General features: G+C 44.8%; 1 protein-coding gene across 1 annotated transcript; it reads right to left on the bottom strand.

Annotated features, from left to right (window-relative positions):
* Positions 1 to 1,964: 1,964 nt before the first annotated feature.
* CDKN2AIPNL (CDKN2A interacting protein N-terminal like) lies at positions 1,965 to 21,449 on the bottom strand. The gene is made up of 3 exons (XM_003920577.4): positions 21,145 to 21,449; positions 19,374 to 19,473; positions 1,965 to 13,059 (listed from the first exon to the last, which is right to left on the bottom strand). Exons 1-3 carry the CDS (start codon positions 21,381 to 21,383, stop codon positions 13,048 to 13,050), a joined length of 351 nt encoding a protein of 116 aa, XP_003920626.1. The 5' UTR covers positions 21,384 to 21,449; the 3' UTR covers positions 1,965 to 13,047.
* Positions 21,450 to 21,785: the final 336 nt, after the last annotated feature.

Genomic DNA, 21,785 nt, shown 5'->3' with positions numbered 1-21,785 from the left:
CCGAGTAGCTGGGACCACAGGCGCGTGCCACCACACCCAGCTAATTTTTTTGTATTTTTAGTAGGGACAGGGTTTCACCGTGTTGGCCAGGATTGTCTCGATCTCTTGACCTTGTGATCCACCCGCCTCGGCCTCTCAAAGTGCTGGGATTACAGGCATGAGCCACTGCGCCAGGCCTAGGGTCTGCCCTCTTATTTCATTAAATGTTATCTGGTTACTATTTCAACATCCATTTTTATCTTTAATCTGTTTTTGCCTTTCCAGTTTAAAACAGGAATATTTCAAGTATTGGTAGATACTTGAAATAAACGAGTTACATGTTATTTGCAGGGAGGTCAGTGAGTTCTAACTCCAAAATTCGATACATGCATAAAACTCAGCATCCACATTCCTTGTGGAGAAAATCCTTAAGAAGGTTCAATCTATACGTAACTCCTCACTTTTTTCTTCAGCCTTGGAACAGATTCCTGTTTCTTTGGTTAGGTACCAGATACAAATCTTCAATTTACAAAATTGTGTCATACAAAAAGTGTTTAAACTCTAGGTCAATTTCATAAATGTATGGTAGGGCAAGAAGCTAGAACTAATTTATTTATGTTGGTACAAAGTTGTATTGATGGATTCATGTTAAAAGTTTACATGCATGTGTGATACAATTCCCTGTAACAATACCCCTAGCACAGAATAATCTGTGAAAGGCACTATTCTAAGCACTTTTAACACATATTATTTCATTTCGGATTCACAGTAACCGCCAAGTATGGTGGCTCACGCCTGTAATCTCAACACTTTGGCAGGCCACGGCAGGCAGATGACCTGAGGTCAGAGGTTCAATACCAGCCTGGCCAACATGGTGAAACCCTCCAGAAATGTACTACCTATTAAGAGATAAGAGGTTGAGATTGGTTGTAGAAATTCTGCAGAACTTCAACATTCATCTCAATTTGTGGAAATACTTTAATGGATTTAGTTTTATACAGGCTTGTAACTACTCCAATGAAAAGGTTTCCTGTTTTTTGAGATAGGGTCTTGCTCTGTTTCCCAGGCTGGACTGCAGTGGCTCTAGGCAGCTCACTGCAGTCTCGACTTCCCAGGCTTAAGCAGTCCTCCTACCTCAACGTGAGTAGCTGAGACTACAGGTGCATGCCACCATGCCCAGCTAATTTTTTTACTTTGTAGAGATGATGTCTATGTTGGCCAGGCTGGTCTCAGAGTCCTGGGCTCAAGTGATCATCCTGCCTCAACCTCCCAAAGTGCTGGGATTACAGGCATGAGCCACTGCACTTAGCCCAAAGAGTTTTCTTGACTACCATTTTCCACTGACTTTAGGAACACTTCCTGGTTTCTGTATAAAGGACTGACTTACCAATTTTTCCCCTTCCCAGAAATATCCTTGAGTCTGTAGGATTTCTCCCCTCCACCTCCCCCGCCAAGTTTCATTAATGTGAATAACTTTGGAACTAATCTAAATTCACACTCATGTAGGTGGAAGATAGCAGAGAAGTAAGTTATTAAAGGTGTGGTATTAGTAACAGTCTGTTTAATGCTCATTAAACAACGTTAACTGCCTACTTACTCATTTAGTACTCTTTAAGAGAGAACCCTGAGGATCCATAATGTACTTCAGAGTTATGTCTAAGGTTTTCATATCTCAGTTCTCCCAGGTTTTAGGAGGTAGGGATCAAATTTTTGAGTCTTGATGGTGTTTATGACAATTTCTTTTCCATTCTATTCAACAACGCGGAGTTCAAGTGGAATCTGAGTTATGTGAGAATCATGTATTTAAATAGAAAAGTGAATAGCTGGAAAGCTGTTAAATGAATTTATCTATAGGACAGGGGCCTTATGTCAAGATGATAGCTCTTACTTTAGTTCCCATTTAGTTAGTGGGGAATGAACTGTTAGCAGATGGGGAAAAGATTAGTTATCATCAGTCGTTCTAGTATAGATATTAGAAACAAAGACATTAGAAACTAAATTTTATTGTTGAAAAGACTTCTTTATCATTTGAACAAAGAAGACACAATTAAATGTGTACCATTATTCCTTCAATGAATTTTCCTCCTCATCACTACAGCTTTTTAAAACAATTCTGTCAGCTGGACGTGGTGGCTCATGCCTGTAAACCTAGCACTTTGGGAGGCCAAGGCAAGCAGATCACAAAGTTAGGAGACTGAGACCATCCTGGCCATGGTGAAACCCCGTCTCTACTAAAATACAAAATATTAGCCAGGTGTGGTGGCGGGTGCCTTTAGTCCCAGCTACTCCCAGCTAATCGCTTGAACCTGGGAGACAGAGGTTGCAGTGAGCCAAGATAATGCCACTGCACTCCAGGCTGGTGACAGAACAAGACTCATCTCAAACAAACAGTTTTGTAAGAAATGCCTTGAGGTTTCAGTGCTTCTAGTGTTCACAGGATGGCCTAGGAATTTTTAGTTGAGCCAAAAAGGTGAATGAGCTGTTCTCATTACAAACCTTGTTGGCTGGCTGACTGCTCCACAGCTCAACATTAGCTACTTGATGGCAGAAATCAGGAACCCTGGAAGAACTTGAGCTCCAGAGGTCTCTTTGGCATATGGAAGATTCACCATCATGGCCAGGCTGGTCTTGAACTCCTGACCTCAGGTGATCCGCCCACCTCCCAAAGTGCTAGGATTACAGGCGTGAGCCACCGTGCCTGGCCCAATTTTTTTTTTTTTTTTTTAAGAGAGTTTTGCTCTGTTGCCCAGGCTAGAGTGCAGTGGCACGATCTTGGCTCACTGCAACTTCTGCCTCCCAGGTTCAAGTGATTCTCCTGGGTCAGCCTCCCAAGTAGCTGGGATTATAGGCACCCACCACCATGCCGGGCTGATTTTTGTATTTGCAGTAGAGATGGTGTTTCACCATCTTGGGCAGGCTGTCTCGAACTCCTGACCTCATGATCCACCCGCCTTGGCCTCTCAAAGTGCTGAGATTACAGGCGAGCTACCACACCCAGTTCATTGTATAAGACTGGGTTGGAAATTTTACCTTTTTGTGTTGATGCTAGTACAAAGAAAGAACAGGAAGTTGCTTAGCTGTTACCTCATTTTAAATCTGAGGGATATTTTTCCCTTCCTATAGAAAAAGATGCTTTTGCTTGGCCTAATGACCATGGCCTCTTAAGAAATACTTGTAGGCTGGGCACAGTGGCTCACGCCTGTAATCCCAGCACTCTGGTACAGACAACAGGGTGAAACCCAGAGTCTTCAGACCATGTTACTAGTTTCAGCTACAGGTTTGAAACAGCTCTCCAAAGAAAAGCAAAACTGGTAACTTTGCTGTGCAGCAGAGATTTTTGGTCATAGGACTATTCCTGCATGGGCCACAAGGCTGTGGTTTGAGGTGGAAACTCCCTGGAACATCAGCTGGAAAGTTATTTTTAGAATAAAGACAACCTTCTACAAGCCAGCCAAAGCAATACTGGGCCTGGAGGTAGTGAGTTTGATAAACTCATCTGTAGGAAAAAGTTCCCATCTCTGGCTTTTGTTAGTGCTTACGCAGTTCTGTTTTTGTTTTTGTTTTTGTTTTTTGGTGGAGATAGGGTCTTGCTACATTGGTTCTTTGACTGGGGCTGGGTTTTCTATTGCACAGGGCAGCTTGAGAACAGACAACAGTCACTATGGCTTCCTCTCAAAACCAAGTCAGGGATTAGGCTGTAAGAACAACATAAGGCTAGGCACGGTGGCTCACACCTGTAATCCTAAGACTTCGGGAGGCCAAGGTGGGCGGATCACGAGGTCAGGAGTTCGAGACCAGCCTGGCCAATATGGTAAACCCCTGTCTCTACTAAAAATACAAAAACTAGCTGGGTGTGGTGGCACATGCCTATAGTCCCAGCTACTTGGGAGGCTGTGGCAGGAGAATCACTTGAACTCAGGAGGTGGAGGCTGCAGTGAGCCAAGATTACGCCACTACACTCCAGCATGGGCAACAAGAGCGAAACTCTGTCTCAAAAAAAAAAAAAAAGAATATAAGTACTAAAGACTGGAATTTCATTAAAGCCCAAGATTGGGAACTGGTTTCCAGATAGCTTCTGGCCATGCATGCACAGGCCGTGGGCAGGAGTCCTGTAAAATAACAGGACCTTTGGGGTCCAAGCTCTGATGCTTCTGGGGACATTTTAAATGGGTCTCACTTTCTCACCCAGTCTGGAATGCAGTGGCATGATCACAGCTCACTGCAGCCCAGAACCCTTGGGCTCAAGCAGTTCCAACCTCAGGCCCCTAAGTAGTTGGGACTACAGGCGCATGCCACCTCAGCTAATTTTATTTATTTACTTTTTAGAGACAGGGTCTCATATGTTGACCAGGCTGGAATCAAACTGCTGGGCTCAAGCAATCCTCGTGCTTCAGCCTCCCAAGTAGCTAGGATTACAGGCATGGGCCACCACTCCCAGCTTAAATAGCAGTTCTGTTTTTTGATGAAAATCATCATGAAAGATAATTTGAATACAAAAAGGAGGAATCTGAGTCAGTCTTACCACCTGAGATGCTGAAAACAGCTGGTTTAAGGGGAAATGGGTTCTACAGTGCACTGGGGCCCAAAATTCACAGCCAGAGTGATAAGGAATCCAGTCAGTTTATAGGACAAAACTCCAGGACAGGCTGGGCGCAGTGGCTCACACCCGTAATCCCTACACTTTGGGAGGCCAAGGTGGGTTGATCACCTGAGGTCAGGAGTTCGACCTCAGCCTGGCCAACGTAATGAAACCCTGTAACTACTAAAAATACAAAAATTAGCCGGGCATGGTGGCACATGCCTGTAGTTCCAGCTACTCAGGAGGCTGAGGCAGGAGAATCACTTGAACCTGGGAGGCAGAGGTTGCAGTGAGCCAAGATCATGCCACTGCACTCCAGCCTGGGCAACAAGGGCAAAACTCTGTCAAAAAAAAAAAAAAAAAAAAACTCACAGCCAGGCATGGTGGCTCACATCTGTAATCCCAACACTTCAGGAGGCCGAGGTGGGCAGATCACAAGGTCAGGAGTTTGAGACCAGCCTAACCAATATGGTGAAACCCTGTCTTTACTAAAAATAAAAATTAGCCGGGCATGGTGGTGCACACATGTAATCCCAGCTACTCAGGAGTCTGAGGCAGAAGAATTGCTTAAACCCATGAGGCACAGGTTGCAGTAAGCCAAGATCATGCCACTGCACTCCAGCCTGGGCAACAGAACAAGACTCTGTCTCAAAAAAAAAAAAAACAACAACTCCAGGACAAGCCTTCTGCCACATAGCAAGTGCTGGAGCAAAGGCTATGCTCACAATGAAAGGTGCATACCCAGAAGCTGCACAAGCTCCAGACCTCCTAGATCCAGTGGTTCAGGATTTACAAGGCACCTAGTATTGAGGCACGGCTGTGTCAGGGCAGGGTGCAGTGGTAACCTGAGCTCTGGCCAAGGTCTGCCACCTGGTAACCCTTTCCCCTGGAGGTTTTGCTACTTCCCCCTCCAGAACAGCCTGGCATTTCAGTTGATGCTGCAGTGCTCAGTGCCTGCCACCACTCATCAGTCAGCCACATTTACTTAGGATCTAATGGGTGTCAGGTTGCATGTTGGGCTCCGCACCACAAATTAAACCGAAAAGGTCCACCCTTTCGCAGCCCTCTGATGGAGCCTGGTTGCCTGGGATGATTGTGGGCACCTGTTTTGTATAAATCTAAGTTAGCTGAAAAGCTTTCCTATCTTCCCTCCTTGGGCTTAGAGGGAAGCTAGGGCAGGAATGAAGCAGTGAGAGCCTCGGTGCCAGGTGCTCATAGACATTCATTTTTCCACTGAATCCTCCAATGAAGTTTGAAGTAAGAATCATCCCCACTTTGCAAATGCCTACACTGAGGTAAAGTAACACTCAGTATGAAGGAATATCTACCAGCTCACACCTATTAGGGACAATTCAACATTCTTACTATGAAAAAGTGTCAGAAGGAATGGAAAATGCAGCCCTAGAAGGATGAGATTTTGGTGCCAACTTTCACAGCAAAGCAAGAGCTTCAGTTACCAGGCCCACACAGCTCAAGGCTGACCTCTTTACTGTTCATTGCCTCTTACTAGGTGAGGACCAAGGCCTGCCTTGGACCCCTAACAGCAGCATTCTCCAAGGCAAATGAGGTTGGAGGGGCGACACTCAAGGATACTTTTTGTTCACTGGTTCATTAGCCTATGAGGCTGGGAAAGAAAGGACTTGGGTTAGGACCAACTGGTTTATATTCTAAAGAGTCGTCCCTGTCTGACACAATGTCAAGTTAAAAAGCTCTTGCTCAGACACCCAAGTCTAGTTTAAGCAAGAATAGGGGCTAAATAGTGTCAATGTCACTCAATTTTTTTCCTCTCCCCACCTTTCTTTTTTGAGACAAAGTCTCAGTCATTGCCAGGCTGGCGTGCAGTGGCTCTGTCATGGCTCACTGCTGTCTCAACCTCCTGGCCTCAAGCAATCCTCCCACCTCAGCCTCCCAAGTAGCTGGGACTACATACAGGTGTGCACCACCATGCCTATTTTTTAAAACCGTACAAAACAATTTTTAAAATTACAGAGATGGGGTCTTACTATGTTACCTAGGCTGGTCTTGAACTCCTGGCCTCAAATGATCCTCCCACCTCAGCCTCCCAAAGTGCTGGGGTTACAGGTATGGAGCCCCTGTACCCAGCCTCAATTTTTATTTTCTGTTCTTTGATTTTCAAGGAAATCTGTTTAGACAATAGTCTTTTTTTTGTTTTGTTTTGTTTTGTATTTTTGGCGATACAGAGTCTCGCTCTGGTGCCCAGGCTAGAGTGCAATGGTGCAATCTTGGCCCATCACAACCTCCACCTCCCGGGTTCAAGTGATTCCCCTGCCTCAGCCTCCAGAGTAGCTGGGATTACAGGCATGTGACACCACACCCAGCTAATTTTTTGTTGTTGTTGTTGTTGTTGTTGTTGTTGTTTTTTGAGACGGAGTTTCACTCTTGTTGCCCAGGCTGGAGTGCAATAGTGCGATCTCAGCTCACCGCAACCTCCGCCTCCTGGGTTCAGGCAATTCTCCTGCCTCAACCTCCCGAGTAGCTGGGATTACAGGCACGCACCACCATGCCCAGCTAATGTTTTTTTTGTATTTTTAGTAGAGACGGGGTTTCACCATGTTGACCTGGATGGTCTCGATCTCTCGCCCTCATGATCCACCCGCCTCAGCCTCCCAAAGTGCTGGGATTACAGGCTTGAGCCACCGCACCCAGCCAATTTTTGTATTTTTAATAGAGATGGGGTTTCACCATGTTGGTCAGGCTGGTCTCGAACTCCTGACCTCGTGATCCACCTGCCTCGGCCTCCCAAAGTGCTTGGATTACAGGAGTGAGCCGCCATGCCTGGCCTCAGATGGTAGTCTTTTTACCGCACCTCCTCATTTGGTCCAGTGTGTGTTGATGAGCAGGTCTCAGGCCCACATTCATCACTGACAGGACCACATGCAGAGGACTCTGACCCTATTGCAGTCATTGTGAAAACCTTCCAAACCAAAATGAGAAGGGTAGCCAACACCACCACTACCTAGCCCTAGGAGGCCCAACTTTAGAAAAGGCAGAGTAAGCTGTGCACACACGCATCTGTAATCCCAGCTACTCCAATGCCTGAGGTAGGAAGATGGCTTGAGGCCCAGAGATCAAGGCTGTAGTGTACTGTGACTGCACCTGTGAACAGTCACTGTACTCTAGCCTGGGCAACATAGCAAGGCCTTGTCTCTAATTTAAAAAAAAAAAACAAAAAACAAACAAAAAAAACAGGCAGACTGAACTTTGGGGAAGGAACAATCTTGCCTGGTTTTTCATTGCATATATATATGTACACACACACACACACACACACACACACACACACACACAGATACACATACCCAATGACAGTAGAGCTTTTACGTGTGCATTCAATATTTGTTGAATGAAGTTTCCATATGACCAAAAGTCTTTTTTTTTTTTTGAGACGGAGTCTCACTCTTGTTACCCAGGCTTGAGTGCAATGGCGCGATCTCGGCTCACCGCAACCTCCGCCTCCTGGGTTCAAGCAATTCTCCTGCCTCAGCCTCCTGAGTAGCTGGGATTACAGGCACGTGCCACCATGCCCAGCTAATTTTTTTTTTTTTGTATTTTTAGTAGAGACGGGGTTTCACCATGTTGACCAGGATGGTCTCGATCTCTTGACCTCGTGATCCACCCGCCTCAGCCTCCCAAAGTGCTGGGATTACAGGCTTGAGCCACTGCGCCCGGCTTGACCAAAAATCTTTAATAAGTTCTAAAACTCTTGCCTCTGAAGATGTGTTTACTCTTATTCCTACAGAAAGGCATCCCTAAACTAGTCAAGAATAACAGCCGCAACTAGATGTTATAGGGCACACAGGTCTCAGATACCAGAAGCTGAAAGTCTCCTCCAGACATAAGGGGATACCCAGCATAGATTCTTTAGAGCTGGAGAACTAGGAAACACCAAATTATCTGACATTTAGGGTAACACAATTCTCATATTTTAGATGGGATAGTATTTAATTACAGACTGCAAAGCATCAGAGGATAGGCAGTGACAGTTAACGTGATTCCTCCTCATGTCTATATGTAGGCCACTGATCCAAATGGATCCTGAGTTCAGACAGAATCCTTACCTCTCTGATAAAGCAGAGGATTGATCAGGTGGTCCACAGACACTAAAGAATCTTTCAGAAAGCAGTTTTCTGGGGTAGTTTGGATTTTTTTAAAAAAAGGTTCTTGTATTTATTTCTTGTCCCTTCCTATGATCTCACTCTATCTTCACTCCAAGTCTTCAGTAAGACTGTATATGAACTTCTATGTGATATGAGGTCCTGTTTCAAGGCTAACAGTGGGCCATTTTACCTTTACCACAAGTATTGCTGAAATTTAGACATTTAGATTTCTTTGCCACTTTCTATTCCAGAAATATATAAAGGATGAAATTCTAAAATACTGGTTAATTTTAAATGTGAGATAGCCACAGAAGTTGTAAAAGACAAGAAGAAAAACAGGCAGTTTAAGTGAAGAAACAATGAGAGAAAACTTATTAGAAAATCGAAATAAAACTTGTCGGACATGGTGGCTCAAGCCTGTAATCCCAGCACTTTGGGAGGCCGAGACGGGTGGATCACGAGGTCAAGAGATCGAGACCATCCTGGTCAACATGTTGAAACCCCCGTCTCTACTAAAAATACAAAAAATTAGCTGGGCATGGTGGCGCGTGCCTGTAATCCCAGCTACTCAGGAGGCTGAGGCAGGAGAATTGTCTGAACCCAGGAGGCGGAGGTTGCGGTGAGCCGAGATCGCGCCATTGCACTCCAGCCTGGGTAACAAGAGCGAAACTCCGTCTCAAAAAAAAAAAAAAAAGAAAAAAGAAATACAACTTGATTGTAATTCACTAGAGAAGTCTTCAAAAACAAACTAAAGGAGGCCAGGCTTAGTAGCTCCTGCCTCTATTCTTAGCACTTCGCGAGGCTGAGGCAGGAGGATAGCTTGAGGCCAGGAGTTTGAGGCTGCAGTGAGCTATGATTGCGCCACTGCACTCCAGCCTGGGTGATAGAGTGAGAGACCCTAGCTCTGAAAAAAAACCAAAAATGAATAAAAGCAATTGAGGGGAAATCACTCCAAAATTTAAACTTGCTTTATGCAACGGATGCATTACTGAAAGGCTATTATTATTTTATCAGGGCATTGTATCATATAAAGAAATGGAATTCATGATGAGAAACCTATGAAAAACGCATTTTCTTTTTTTTTAATAGCTTCCTACTCAGACTGTAGGAAAATGCATTTTCAAAGTAAATAGTCACACTGACTTTTACCCATTTTGTAATTTAACTTTTTTTTTTTTGAGATGGAGTCTTGCCCTTGTCACCCAGGCTGGAGTGCAATGGGTACAATCTCAGCTCACTGCAACCTCTGCCTCATGGGTTCAAGTGATTTTCCTGTCTCAGCCTCCCGAGTAACTGGGATTACAGGCGCCTGACACCATGCCCGGCTAATTTTTGTATTTTCAGGAGAGACAGGGTTTCGCCATGTTGGTTAGGTTGGTCTCAAACTCCTGACCTCAAGATCCACTAGCTTCAGATTCCAAAAGTGCTGGGATTACAGGTGGCAGCCACTGTGCCTGGCCATGATTTAATTTTTTTAGGCCTCTCAAATTTGTACAAACAATCAGAATAGAAAAAAGGCCGGGAGCAGTGGCTCACGCTTGTAATCCCAGCACTTTGGGAGGCCGAGGCAGGTGAATCACAAGGTCAGGAGTTCGAGACCAGCCTGGCCAACATGGTTCTGAAACCCTGTCTCTACTAAAAAAATACAAAAAATTAGCTAGGCATAATGGCAGGCACCTGTAGTCCCAGCTACTTGTGAGGCTGAGGCAGAAGAATCGCTTGAACCTGGGAGGTGGAGGTTGCAGTGAGCCAGGATTGCATCACTGCACTCCAGCCTGGGTGACAGAGTAAGACTCCGTCTGAAAAAAAAAAAAAAATCTAGGCTACATTTGAGGAAAAGAAGAGGCTCACGAACATTGTGCTTGGCCCTCTAACATTTACTACCTAATCCTTGCCTCAGCTCTCTGTGGTAGGTCTTTCTGTGATCTACATTTTCCAGGTAAGGATCAGGAGAGAACTGGCTTGTCTTCAGATTATAGATCCTAGATCCTGACTTCTTCACTCAGTCCACCCTTCATGGTCACTAGGGACACTGCAGCTAGAAGCCTCACAAAGATGTGGCCCATCCAAGCTGTGTTGCCTGGCCTTCATCTCGAGCAGGGGGCAAGAGTCCTGTCCCACTTCTCTGTCCCCAGACACCATGCTCCTCCAACAAGCTCTCCTTTTCAGCACCTCTAGTTGTTAATTACCTGCATTCACCAGTAGATTAAGGCAGGGTCCAATGTCTTACTCGCCACTATCACTAGTACCAACCACAGTGCCTACCACTGTTGAGTGACCCTGCCTGTGATAAACTTACACTACTGCCCCCCAAATGAAGCCGCTTTCCCAGTATTTATGCCTAGACCTATTTACTTAATGGCAGGGACTAAACAAGAAAGAGGAGAAGAGAGGGAGTACAGAACAGACACTTAGTTGAGGAACATTAACACCAAAATTTCAGAGCAAAGCAGGACTACAAGTTTGGGGTTTTTTTCTTTTTTCTTTTTTTTTTTTTTTGAGAAGTCTCACTCTTATTGCCCAGGCTGGAGTGCAATGGTGTGATCTCAGCTCACTGCAACCTCCTCCTCCCTGGTTCAAACGATTTTCCTGCCTCAGCCTCCCAAGTAGCTGGGATTACAGGCACCTGTCACCACACCTGGCTAATTTTTATATTTTTACTAGAAACAGGATTTCACCGTGTTGGCCAGGCTGGTCTCAAACTCCTGACCTCAGGTAATCCACCTGCCTCAGCCTCCCAAAGTGCTGGGATTACAGGTGTGAGCCACCATGCCCGGCCTGCAACAAGTATTTCTTAAGAGGCTATATGCAAGGTGGTTCCTCAAGTCTAGAAGACCCAAGCCTCAGGCTTCCTTCAGAATAGCAGCCTGGGAGACAGAGAATTTACAAATCAACTGGTTGACAAGACAAAATGGACTCCTGTGTCAATGCATTTTAAACTAAGGCCAGATGCTTTTTGGTAGGCTATCTCTTTCTATGAGCTGGTGGGTACTTCAAGTCTATAATTTGATTCTCATTTCTTTCTTTCTTTTTTTTTTTTTTTTTGAGACGGAGTTTCGCTCTTGTTGCCCAGGCTGGAGTGCAATGGCGCGATCTCGGCTCACCGCATCCTCTGCCTCCTGGGTTCAAGCAATTCTCCTGCCTCAGCCTCCTGAGTAGCTGGGATTACAGGCACATGCCACCATGCCCAGCTAATTTTTTGTATATTTTAGTAGAGACGGGGTTTCACCATGTTGACCAGTATGGTCTCGATCTCTTGACCTCGTGATCCACCTGCCTCAGCCTCCCAAAGTGCTGGGATTACAGGCTTGAGCCACCGCGCCTGGCTGATTCTCATTTCTTAAAAAAAAAATAAGTATGTATGGTAGTTGGGTACAGGTATGGTATAAATTTCAAGTGGAAATAAGGAATTAAAGGATCTGATTTGCAAGTAAAAGGCCATAAAACAGAATCACACTTAAAGGTACATTGCTGAAAAATCCAAACTATAAAATTACCTGCCATTATTACATCAACCACAAAAAGGCATTTTATTACGTTTCTTTCTTTGAGACAATGTTTCACTTTTGTCACTGGAGTGACAATGGTGCGATCCTGGCTCACCGCAACCTCCGCCTCCCAGGTTCAAGCAATTCTCCTGCCTCAGCCTCCCAGGTAGCTGGGATTGCAGATGGCCGCCACCAGCCCCAGCTAATTTTTTTTTTTTTTTTTTTTTTTTTTGTATTTTTAGTAGAGATGGGTTTTACCATGTTGGCCAGGCTGGCTGTCAGTTTACCTCAGGTGATCTGCCTACCTCAGCCTCCCAAAGTGCTGGGATTACTACAAGCGTAAGCCACTTCGCCCAGCCCCAAAAGGCATTTTAAACAAAAATTCTGACATTTAAAAACTTAAAACATATCGCACCACACTGCAATCCAGCCTGGGCGACAGAGCAAGACTCCATCTCAAAAAAAAAAAAAAAGAAAAAGAAAAAGAAAAAAACTGAAAATAGGAGCCCAGGAGTTCAAGGCTGCAATGAGCCAATACTGCACCTTTGTATTCCTGCCAGGGCAAGAGTGAGACCTTGTCGGTAAGAAAAAAAAAACCCAAAACTGGAAATAGAAAAGAGGGCTTTTACAATGCTGATGAACTCATCTTAGAGTGCATGATTTATAAATACATAAATATTCATGCATACTTTTACAGTGATAACTACTGGAAAAATGAGAATGTTAAAAAAGCCAATCTAGACAGAGTCCTTCTCATTCCACCTCCCTCTTTATGTTGGTAATACCAGGAGTCTTAAGAGAGCTGCTGTGGTCTATGTCACATTCATCCCAGCCTCCTTTCTAATCCTGTAGCTGATGATGGAAATGTGATAAATCTTCTGGCTTAGCTTTGATGCTGGGAAAAAAAGAAAAGAGGTTATATAACCACGTAGTCCAGTGAATCAAATTCATCTTCATAAATTAAAATATGGCAGTGATGTAATATTTATGTACTATTCAGACAGTAAGTATACTCAGAAATTATTAATATTTTACAACATACAGAAAATTCAGCAAAACATTGACCACACCATCCATTTGGAAGCCAGAACTTGATTTTCCTGTCTTGTCACTTGCAATCTATAAATGTTCACAATTTAAAGTGATAATGGAAATGCTTAAAATACAACTTTTCCTGGCATGCTTTGCAGTGAAAGATTCTAAAAGCAGAGTCACACAAACACTTATTGTTCTAAATTAAAAGCAGTCAGATTCAGGTAGTAATTCACAACATTTCACATTGAGTCAGGATATTTAGATGTGAAGGTTATGTATTTTTGGATTTCACACTATTAGAAACTGTAAAAGCATGTCTTCAAATAGTGGTGAAATGAAGCAGAGCTATTCTTTCTGGGTACTCTCTAGCACCTTTGGTAAATTTAAACTTGGCTTTAGACAACTTTTAAGCAGGGTGTGAAGAAATCACTTTGGCTGTCACCTTGTATTGAATGAATTTCCTTAACATTTAGCAATGCAAGTGAATCAATCTGAGAGTCTTTTTAGTAATCAGAGATTTCAAGGTATGACCTATTTCCTAGATAGACCAGTCAGTCTTTTTTTCTTTCTTTTTTGAGACGGAGTCTCACTGTCACCTAGGCTGGAGTGCAGTGGAGTGACCTCGGCTCACTGCAACCTCTGCTGCCCAGGTTCAACTGATTTGCCTGCATCAGCCTTCCAAGTAGTTGGACTACAGGACCCTGCCACTGTCCCCAGCTAATTTTTGTAGTTTTTAGTAGAGATGGAGTTTCACCATCTTGGCCAGGCTGGTCTTGAACTCCTGACCTCACAATTTCATCCACCTTGGCTTCCCAAAGTGTTGGGACCACCACGCCTGGCCCCAGTCTTTTTGAGATGAAAAAACAAAATTCCTCAGCAAAAGCAAATTATAAGACTTTCTCCATTTAGAAGAATGCAGTATTACCTCAAGAAACCATCTTAAGTCCAAAGAGAAAAAAAATCCCCTAAGCAATCTCTTAAACGATAGGACAGACCAAGGCTATGGCAGCTGTGTGCTGGTCTGGGCTGCTGCTGCTGGTCTGGGCTAGTGTGATACTGTCTTTTCTACAGGTGTTTGCAGGTGATCCACTACTGACTCATGAGCTCCAGACAAGACTGGTCTGTGGGCTCAGACACACCTTTTCTGGCTTTTATTTCTAGTGGATAAAGAGTAAAAGACATGCCAGGCGCGGTGGCTCAAGCCTGTAATCCCAGCACTTTGGGAGGCCGAGGCGGGTGGATCACGAGGTCAAGAGATCGAGACCATCCCGGTCAACATGGTGAAACCCCGTCTCTACTAAAAATACAAAAAAATTAGGTGGGCATGGTGGCGCGTGCCTGTAATCCCAGCTACTCAGGAGGCTGAGGCAGGAGAATTGCCTGAACCCAGGAGGCGGAGGTTACGGTGAGCCGAGATCGCTCCATTGCATTCCAGCCTGGGTAACAAGAGTGAAACTCCGTCTCAAAAAAAAAAAAAAAAAAAAGAGTAAAAGACAAGTAGCTCCAATAAGTGTTTCTCTTGGGGTACAACAAAACCTCTGATTTAACTAATCTGACAGGCTGATTTTTTTTTTTTAAACTTTTCTTTGAGACAAGGTCTCACTCTGTCACCCAAGCTGGAGTGCAGTGGCGCGATCATGGCTCACTGAAGCCTCAACCTCCCAGGCTTAAGTGATCCTCCCACCTCAGCCTCTGCAGCCGCTGGGACCACAGGCATGTACCACCATGCCCAGCTAGTTTTTATTTTTTGTGGAGACAAAAGTCTCACTATGCTGCCCAGGTTGGTCTGGAATTCCTGGGCTCAAGCAATCCTCCCACCTCCGCTTCCCAAAGTGCTGGGATTACAGGCAGAGCCACAGGGCAAGGCTGATTTTTTTAATACTCACCAACATTTGCACCATCTTAGAATCACAGTCACAGGTGTTTCCACCAAGGGAGCAGCAGTTCTAGTACCTCAGAGCTTACCAAGATGACACAGTGCATAAAAGATAACTTCCTGGAAATGCAGGCACACTTGTTTTTCTAACTTTTTCTTCAAATTTCTTTTGTGTGTGTGTGTGTATGTGTGTGTGTGTGTGTGTGAGAGAGAGAGAGAGAGAGAGACAGAGTCTTACTCTGTTGCCCAGGCTGGAGCACACTGGTATTATCTCGGCTCACTGCAACCTCCTCCTTCCAGGCTCAAGCAATTCTGCCTCAGCCTCAAGAGTAGCTGGAACTACAGGCACATATCACCACACCCACCTAATTTTTATATTTTTAGTAGACAAGGTTTTGCCATGTAGCCAAGCTGGTCTCAAACTCCTAGCCTCAAGTGATCCTCCCACCTCAGCCTTACAAAGTGCTGGGATTACAGGCATGAGCCACTGCACCTGGCCTTTCAAATTTCAGTCACTTTTCATACTGCCATTTTCCCTCTTGGGATAAAAATGTTCTCAGAAAAAAATGGACCAAGTAATTATGTTGACAGCTTCTTTCTTTGAGTCAATAATGATAGCTTCCTAGTCATCACTCCTCTTTCTTCTTGGTTAAGACATTCCTTGGAAATATTAACTCTGACAATCATAGCAATGACACTCTTCCTGAGTCAGCTGCTGCTTTTTGTTAATTATCACTCATTAATAGGTAAGCTGAGCAACCATAAAGGCTGCTAGCAGGAGCCTAGGATGGCGGTTAATCAAGACTATTTACTCAATATATGTGTGTTTGAATCCCCCTCTTTCACAAGAAAAAAAAATCATATACAGTACTCCAACTGTCCAACAAATCCCACCTGTCAGAAACCAATGCTCATTTCTTTTCTCAGACTTAAAAAAAGAGCTGGACAGATTGCAGAAATGTACTTGCCTCCAAGCTGCAGAATAGCCATAAAGTATTTTTAAAATCTTAAAGAGCGGCTGGGCTCAGTGGCTCACACCTGTAATCCCAGAGCTTTGGGAAGCTGAAGGTGGGCAGATCACCTGAGGTCAGGAGTTCAAGACCAGTCTGACCAATATGGTGAACCCCATCTCTACTAAAAATACAAAATTAGCTGGGTACGGTGGCACATGCCTGTAATAACAGCTACTTGGAGGCTGAGGCAGGAGAATCACTTGAACCCGGGAGGTGGAGGTTGCGATGAGCCAAGATCGCACCATTGCCCTCCAGCCTAGGCAACAAGAGCAAAACTCCATCTCAAAAAAAAAAAAAAAAAAAATCTTAAAAGAGCTTATGTCTCCAAGTCATCATTGCTGTCTGTCCTGAGATACCAACAATGCCAGGCGATTTATTTCCATTTGGTAGCTGGCTTTAAAACCCAACTAAACTTTACTTTTAGAGCTAAAGATCAATTCTGGGCAGAGCAACAACAGATGTTTTCAGGTGTATGGCTTGACATCAGGAGTCTGTCTATGGGCTGGCAATGTTGCCTAATGTTTATCAACCTCCTCTATTATGTGTGCAAAAACTGCAGGCAAAGGACAAAACTGCTGCAAAGTCCTCAGGGCTGTCTGTCCAGTGGCCTTAAATGGAAAGGAGACAGCCTTCAATATCACACAAATTGGTCATGGTACATAGCTCAGATGACTTCTTCTCATCTAGAAGAGTCTTAAAAGACTCACCATGGCACAGTGACTCATGCCTGTAGTCCCAGCACTTTGGGAGACTGAGGCAGGTAGATCATTTGAGCCCAGGAGTTTGAGACCAGCCTGAGGAACACAGTGAAACACGGTCTCTACAATAATTAGCCAAGCGTGGTGGCGCAGGCCTGTAGTCCCAGCTACTAGGGAGGCTGAGGTACAAGGATCACTTGAGCCTGGGAGGTCATGGCTGCAGTTAGTCTGTCTCAAAATAAAACTGGTAAAACTCTATGCACCCTCTAAGTATCTCACTTTTCAGGATCAGCCAAATTTCACTTACAGTGGCATCAACAGACTAAAATTAAACCTGGTTACTTAAAAAAACGTAAGTTTTATTTGAAGGAAGTTGTAACACACAATTCAAATATGCTGTAGAAGTATGGCCTCTATATACATGTAGCTAACTGCTAATGATGAGTAAGATGGTGGCACTGATTTCAAGATGGTAATTTCACTCCCGAGGACTTTTCTCTGTAGGCTCACACTGTGCAGTGACAGTGTCAAAAATGAACATCCCAGGGCAGGGGCTGTTTACATTTTTGAGATATAAGACCCTTTTAGGATGTTTCAGAAAGACCCTTCTTAACACACACACACACACACACACACACACACACACACACTTCACACTGGTCTACAATAATATTTAGGACGTGCCAAACCTCCTTAGCCCCCTATTGGGGTCTACAGACCAAATGTCATTAAGTGTTCTCATCACTTACACCCAGCATGACTGGAAAGAGTTCAGCTACCTGGGGTGAAACAGAAAACATACAAGACAGAGAAGTACAATGTAGAACCGAGGTAAGAAAATCAGAAAACCCCTTAGGAACAAAAAGCAAGTAAAGAATCTACCACCAGCAGTTAAAAAATAAAGTCTCAGCTGGGTGCAGTGGCTCACGCCTGTAATCCTAGCAATTTAGGAGACTGAGGTGGGCAGATTACTTGAGGACAAGAGTTCAAGACCAGCTGGACAACATGGCAAAACCCTGTCTCTACTAAATACAAAAATTAGCTGTGTGTGGTGGTATACGGCTGTAATCCCAGCTACTAGGAAAGCTGAGACAGGAGAGTTGCTTGAACTGAGGAGGCAGAGGGAGCAGTGAGCTGAGATCGTGCCATTGTACTCCAGCCTCGGTGACAAACTGAGACTTTGTCTAAAAAATAAACTAAAAATAAAGGCTTACCCCATTCCCTGCTTACCGCTGCTCCTGCTCCAGCTCCATGAGGTATACTCCAGTAGCCAGAAACTATCTAGCCTCTCCCTGGCTGGGCCCCAAGAACTTCATAGGACACCCAAGGACTGTCCAGTTATTTTTTTGAGTATTACATGAAAAGATCCAAAAAGCCACGAACTCCCAATTCACATTGCTCCCTGGCCAAAAACAGTAACCCCATTTTAACAGCTGATTTTACTTATTTTTCAGGAGTACTGTGTTAACAGCTGATTTTAAAAACATAATAACATCTCGAAAACCAACCTGAAGCTTTTCCCCAGGTTCAGATTAAAACTAGAAGAATACTCTTTTAAAAAAAACAAACCATCCTGAAAATCAAGTGGGATGTGCTAGTTGGGGCTGAAATACTTTCTGAGCAACTGAGGATTTGACAGAAGACCTCTATATGTGCCCCACCTCCCAAGACAAGACCTAAATGTGGAGAGAGGAGCTTACCTATGTTTCTAAGGGCAGAACTGAAAAGGGGCCAGCAGCTTTTTACTCTATTGTTTCAGTCGATTTTCTCAGTAGTTTCTGAGTACCTTCTCTGGGATGTAACTATACTAGGTTTGGGTGTTCTAAAGACTAAATAAAACTTTAGACACCATCTCGTCCCTCAAGGTCACAACTGCTTTAAAAGAAGCCTGGATAAAATGCCAAAAGAACTCTGGAAGATAAGCGAGCAATTAATTCTCCTGTCTGAGCAGACAAATGTGAAATAAGCATGTATTGGGGGTGATTCTGAAAAGCATTAATACCTGGGATGCCCAGTCCCATACTCAGAGGTTCTTTGTGCTACACTCTCTATAGCCCCAGCTCCGGGGTCCAGATTCAAGACTCCAGGCAAGATTCACTGTAAAAAGCCCATCACCTGAGATCAGACCCCACAGGATAGAGAACAGCTATGGTGTTGACATTGCTCCAGCCACATTCCTATCAGCAAATCAGAGAAGCCAAACAAGTCAGCTCAACACTCACAACTGGGTAAGGATGAGTTAGTCACTCTATTACCAACAAGATTTTTTAACAAGTAAGAAACTTCAGTATTCTAGCCAACATTTTTTTAAACATCAAGCAAAAATCTCAAAATAATGTTCCTAAACAACTGGAAGAGGCTAAGTTTATGTGTCACCTCATCAACAATGCATAATTTATCACCATGAGTTGTTAACTAGTTATGAAAAGGCTTATACCAATTATGGGGAAATAAAAATGAAAGGGTATAGGTCTTTGGGGTAGTAAACAAGAGCATTCAAAAACAATATACTCTAATATAGTGTCATCAAAGCAGGGACTGTTAACTCTACACCATTTCATCACATGCACTTGGAAATCCGATTTACCTTTTTCATTAATTCACTTCTGGTAGTAAATTGTGGCAGGTCTTCCACTTCAATCCCATCAGCCATTTCCATCACCTTGTCTAAAAGGTCTTTATTGTAACTGCACAATAAAAAGTAGTAAGGTAAAAACCTTGGAAGAATTGTCACTGTGGATTAACAAGAAATTGCAGGTTGCTCAACCACAGAATCAACTTTTAGAGAACTGATCTGATAGTGCAAGGCAAACCTATATATGTTCAGCACAAGATCAATGAACACTTCTTTTTTGTTTTGTTTTGTTTTTTGTTTTGTTTTTTTTTTTTTTGAGCTGGAGGCTTGCTCTGTTGCCCATGCTGGAGTGCAGTGGCGCAGTCTCAGCTAACTGCAATCTCCGCCTCCCAGGTTCAAGCAATTCTCCTGCTTCAGCCTCCCGAGTAGCTGGGATTGTAGGCACCTGCCAACATGCCTTGCTAATTTTTGTATTTTTAGTGGAGATGGGATTTCACCATGTTGGCCAGGCTGGACTCCTGACCTCAAGCGATCCTCCTGCCTCAGCTTCCCAAAGTGCTGGAATTACAGGTGTGAGCCACCACACCTGGCCCTGTGAACACTTCTTGCTTGTAGATACAGAAGTGGACTTTAGGAATGCCAGTAAAGCAGATGTTTCAAGATTTACAAGAAGAGGCACTGTACATCCAGCAATACATATTCTCAGATACGGGATGAGGGCAAAAGTATTTTTATTTTTTAAATACATGGAATGTTAGTCTAACAAAGACATTATTTATTTGCCCAATTCTCTGACATTTGCCTAATCATAGATCCTGTAAACCAGGATTTCCAAGGAGAACCTAGAAGGCAGGAAAAAAGGATGAGTATCTCTGGCATTGCTTCTCTACATACTGTTCTAATAAATCCCAACAAGTAAAGCAAGACCAAGTGGCTTAGGCCTGGAGGGGCCAAGTGATCAGAGTCAGGCAGCCATAATTGGTATAGAAACCAAGATCAAGCCAAGTCACCCTATTTTCCTAACACAATTTCAGGAAAAATGAAGCTAATAGGGAACCTCAAGATTTGCCACCTTCTTCATGGAGGGGTGAAGGGAATGCCTTATCAGGCACTTCAAAAGTGGGCCTCTGGCCTTTTGGTGCAGCAGACAGGATGCAATGGGCTTTGGGACCTTGCCAAAAAGGCATCGGCCATTTTCATAAGAGGGAAAGCAGAGAGATGAAGCTGGTTCCTACTTAGGACCCAGTGGGCTGTGGAACGAGGAGAAAAAGCCACAGGATACAGATTACATCCTGTCATTAGTGGTTAAAATCCACCAATCTTGCCAGAAGCTGCATGACCCCAGGTATATCGCTTCCCTCCCTAAGCTTTTTCACCTGTAAAATGGGAATCTCCGTTTTTGACTCTGCACGTTTGCCATGTGAATGACAGGAGCTAACGGACTTGGAATGCACCCTGCAAAGGTGATGGTTTGAGCTAATAATAATAGTAATACAAATAACAATAGCAACTTTTTAGTTCGCCATGTATTTAGCTCTTCACCCTTTAATTATTACAGTCATCATAACTACCCATTTACCAAAAGAGAAAACTGAGGCTCAAAGATAAGGATCTTTCCAAGGTGCCTCCTAGGTGGGAATCAGCCTTCGGGCCGGCCAATAAGGATGGAGGTTGGGCGCGGGTTCAGTCTGGGGCAGAGATTCCAGTCAGGGCTGAGCCCTGGAAGAGGGCTTGAGGATCGGAACACAGGGGACAGGATCAGCCGGCCGGCAGGGGTCCGCACCTGCAGCCCAGGAAGAGGTGGTTGGCCCAAACCATGGAGAGGGACAGCAGCTGGTCCAGGCGGCCACCGCCGTCAGGCGGGTCGCGGTAGTCGGGCAGGTGGCGCAGGATGAATTCCATGCGGGCCTTCCATTGCTTCTCGCTCTCTGAGTAGGAGCGGAACTGCTCCGCGAAGTCGGCCGCCTGCCGCACCCCCGAGACCAGCTCCTCCACTGCGGCGGCTGCCTCGCCACCGACCATGGTGCCAGCCGCAGCCGAGGACCGGATAGCCCGCCGCCTTCCCGACGAGCACTGCGCCACCGCCTGCCGGCCAGAGGGGCGCTGTCAGCGCACGACTGCTCCAGAAGACCAACCTGGAGCGCCCTCGCCCGGAGCGGCGGCCTGTCGGGGCACGGAGTGGCTCCTGGCTCATCAGATTGCCGCAGCCCGTGGAGCCTGCCCTGGGTCTACCCAAGGCTGCAAGGGCCCTTCGCGGTCGACCCTGCGGGGAACCGGGAGGCGGGGGGGTCCCTAAGCACAGAGTCTGGGCGCCCCATTCCAGTTGGCAGCTGGATGCCAATTAGAGCTATGCTGTGTCCTTCTTGCCCTGGGGTTCCCCGGGCACCGCCTCATCTCGAGCGACATCGGGGGCCCGGGTCACAG

The sequence above is a fragment of the Saimiri boliviensis genome, chromosome 1 (assembly GCF_048565385.1).
Source record: "Saimiri boliviensis isolate mSaiBol1 chromosome 1, mSaiBol1.pri, whole genome shotgun sequence".
NCBI lineage: Eukaryota > Metazoa > Chordata > Mammalia > Primates > Cebidae > Saimiri > Saimiri boliviensis.
This window is presented reverse-complemented; position numbering and strand designations above follow the sequence as displayed.

Excerpts from the sequence above, each read along its gene's own strand:
- CDKN2AIPNL (XM_003920577.4), bottom strand. The coding sequence starts at position 21,383 with ATGGTCGGTGGCGAGGCAGCCGCCGCAGTGGAGGAGCTGGTCTCGGGG. Across the intron at positions 19,474-21,144 it reads CACCTCTTCCTGGGCTGCAG|TTACAATAAAGACCTTTTAG; the intron begins GTGCGGACCCCT and ends TTTATTGTGCAG.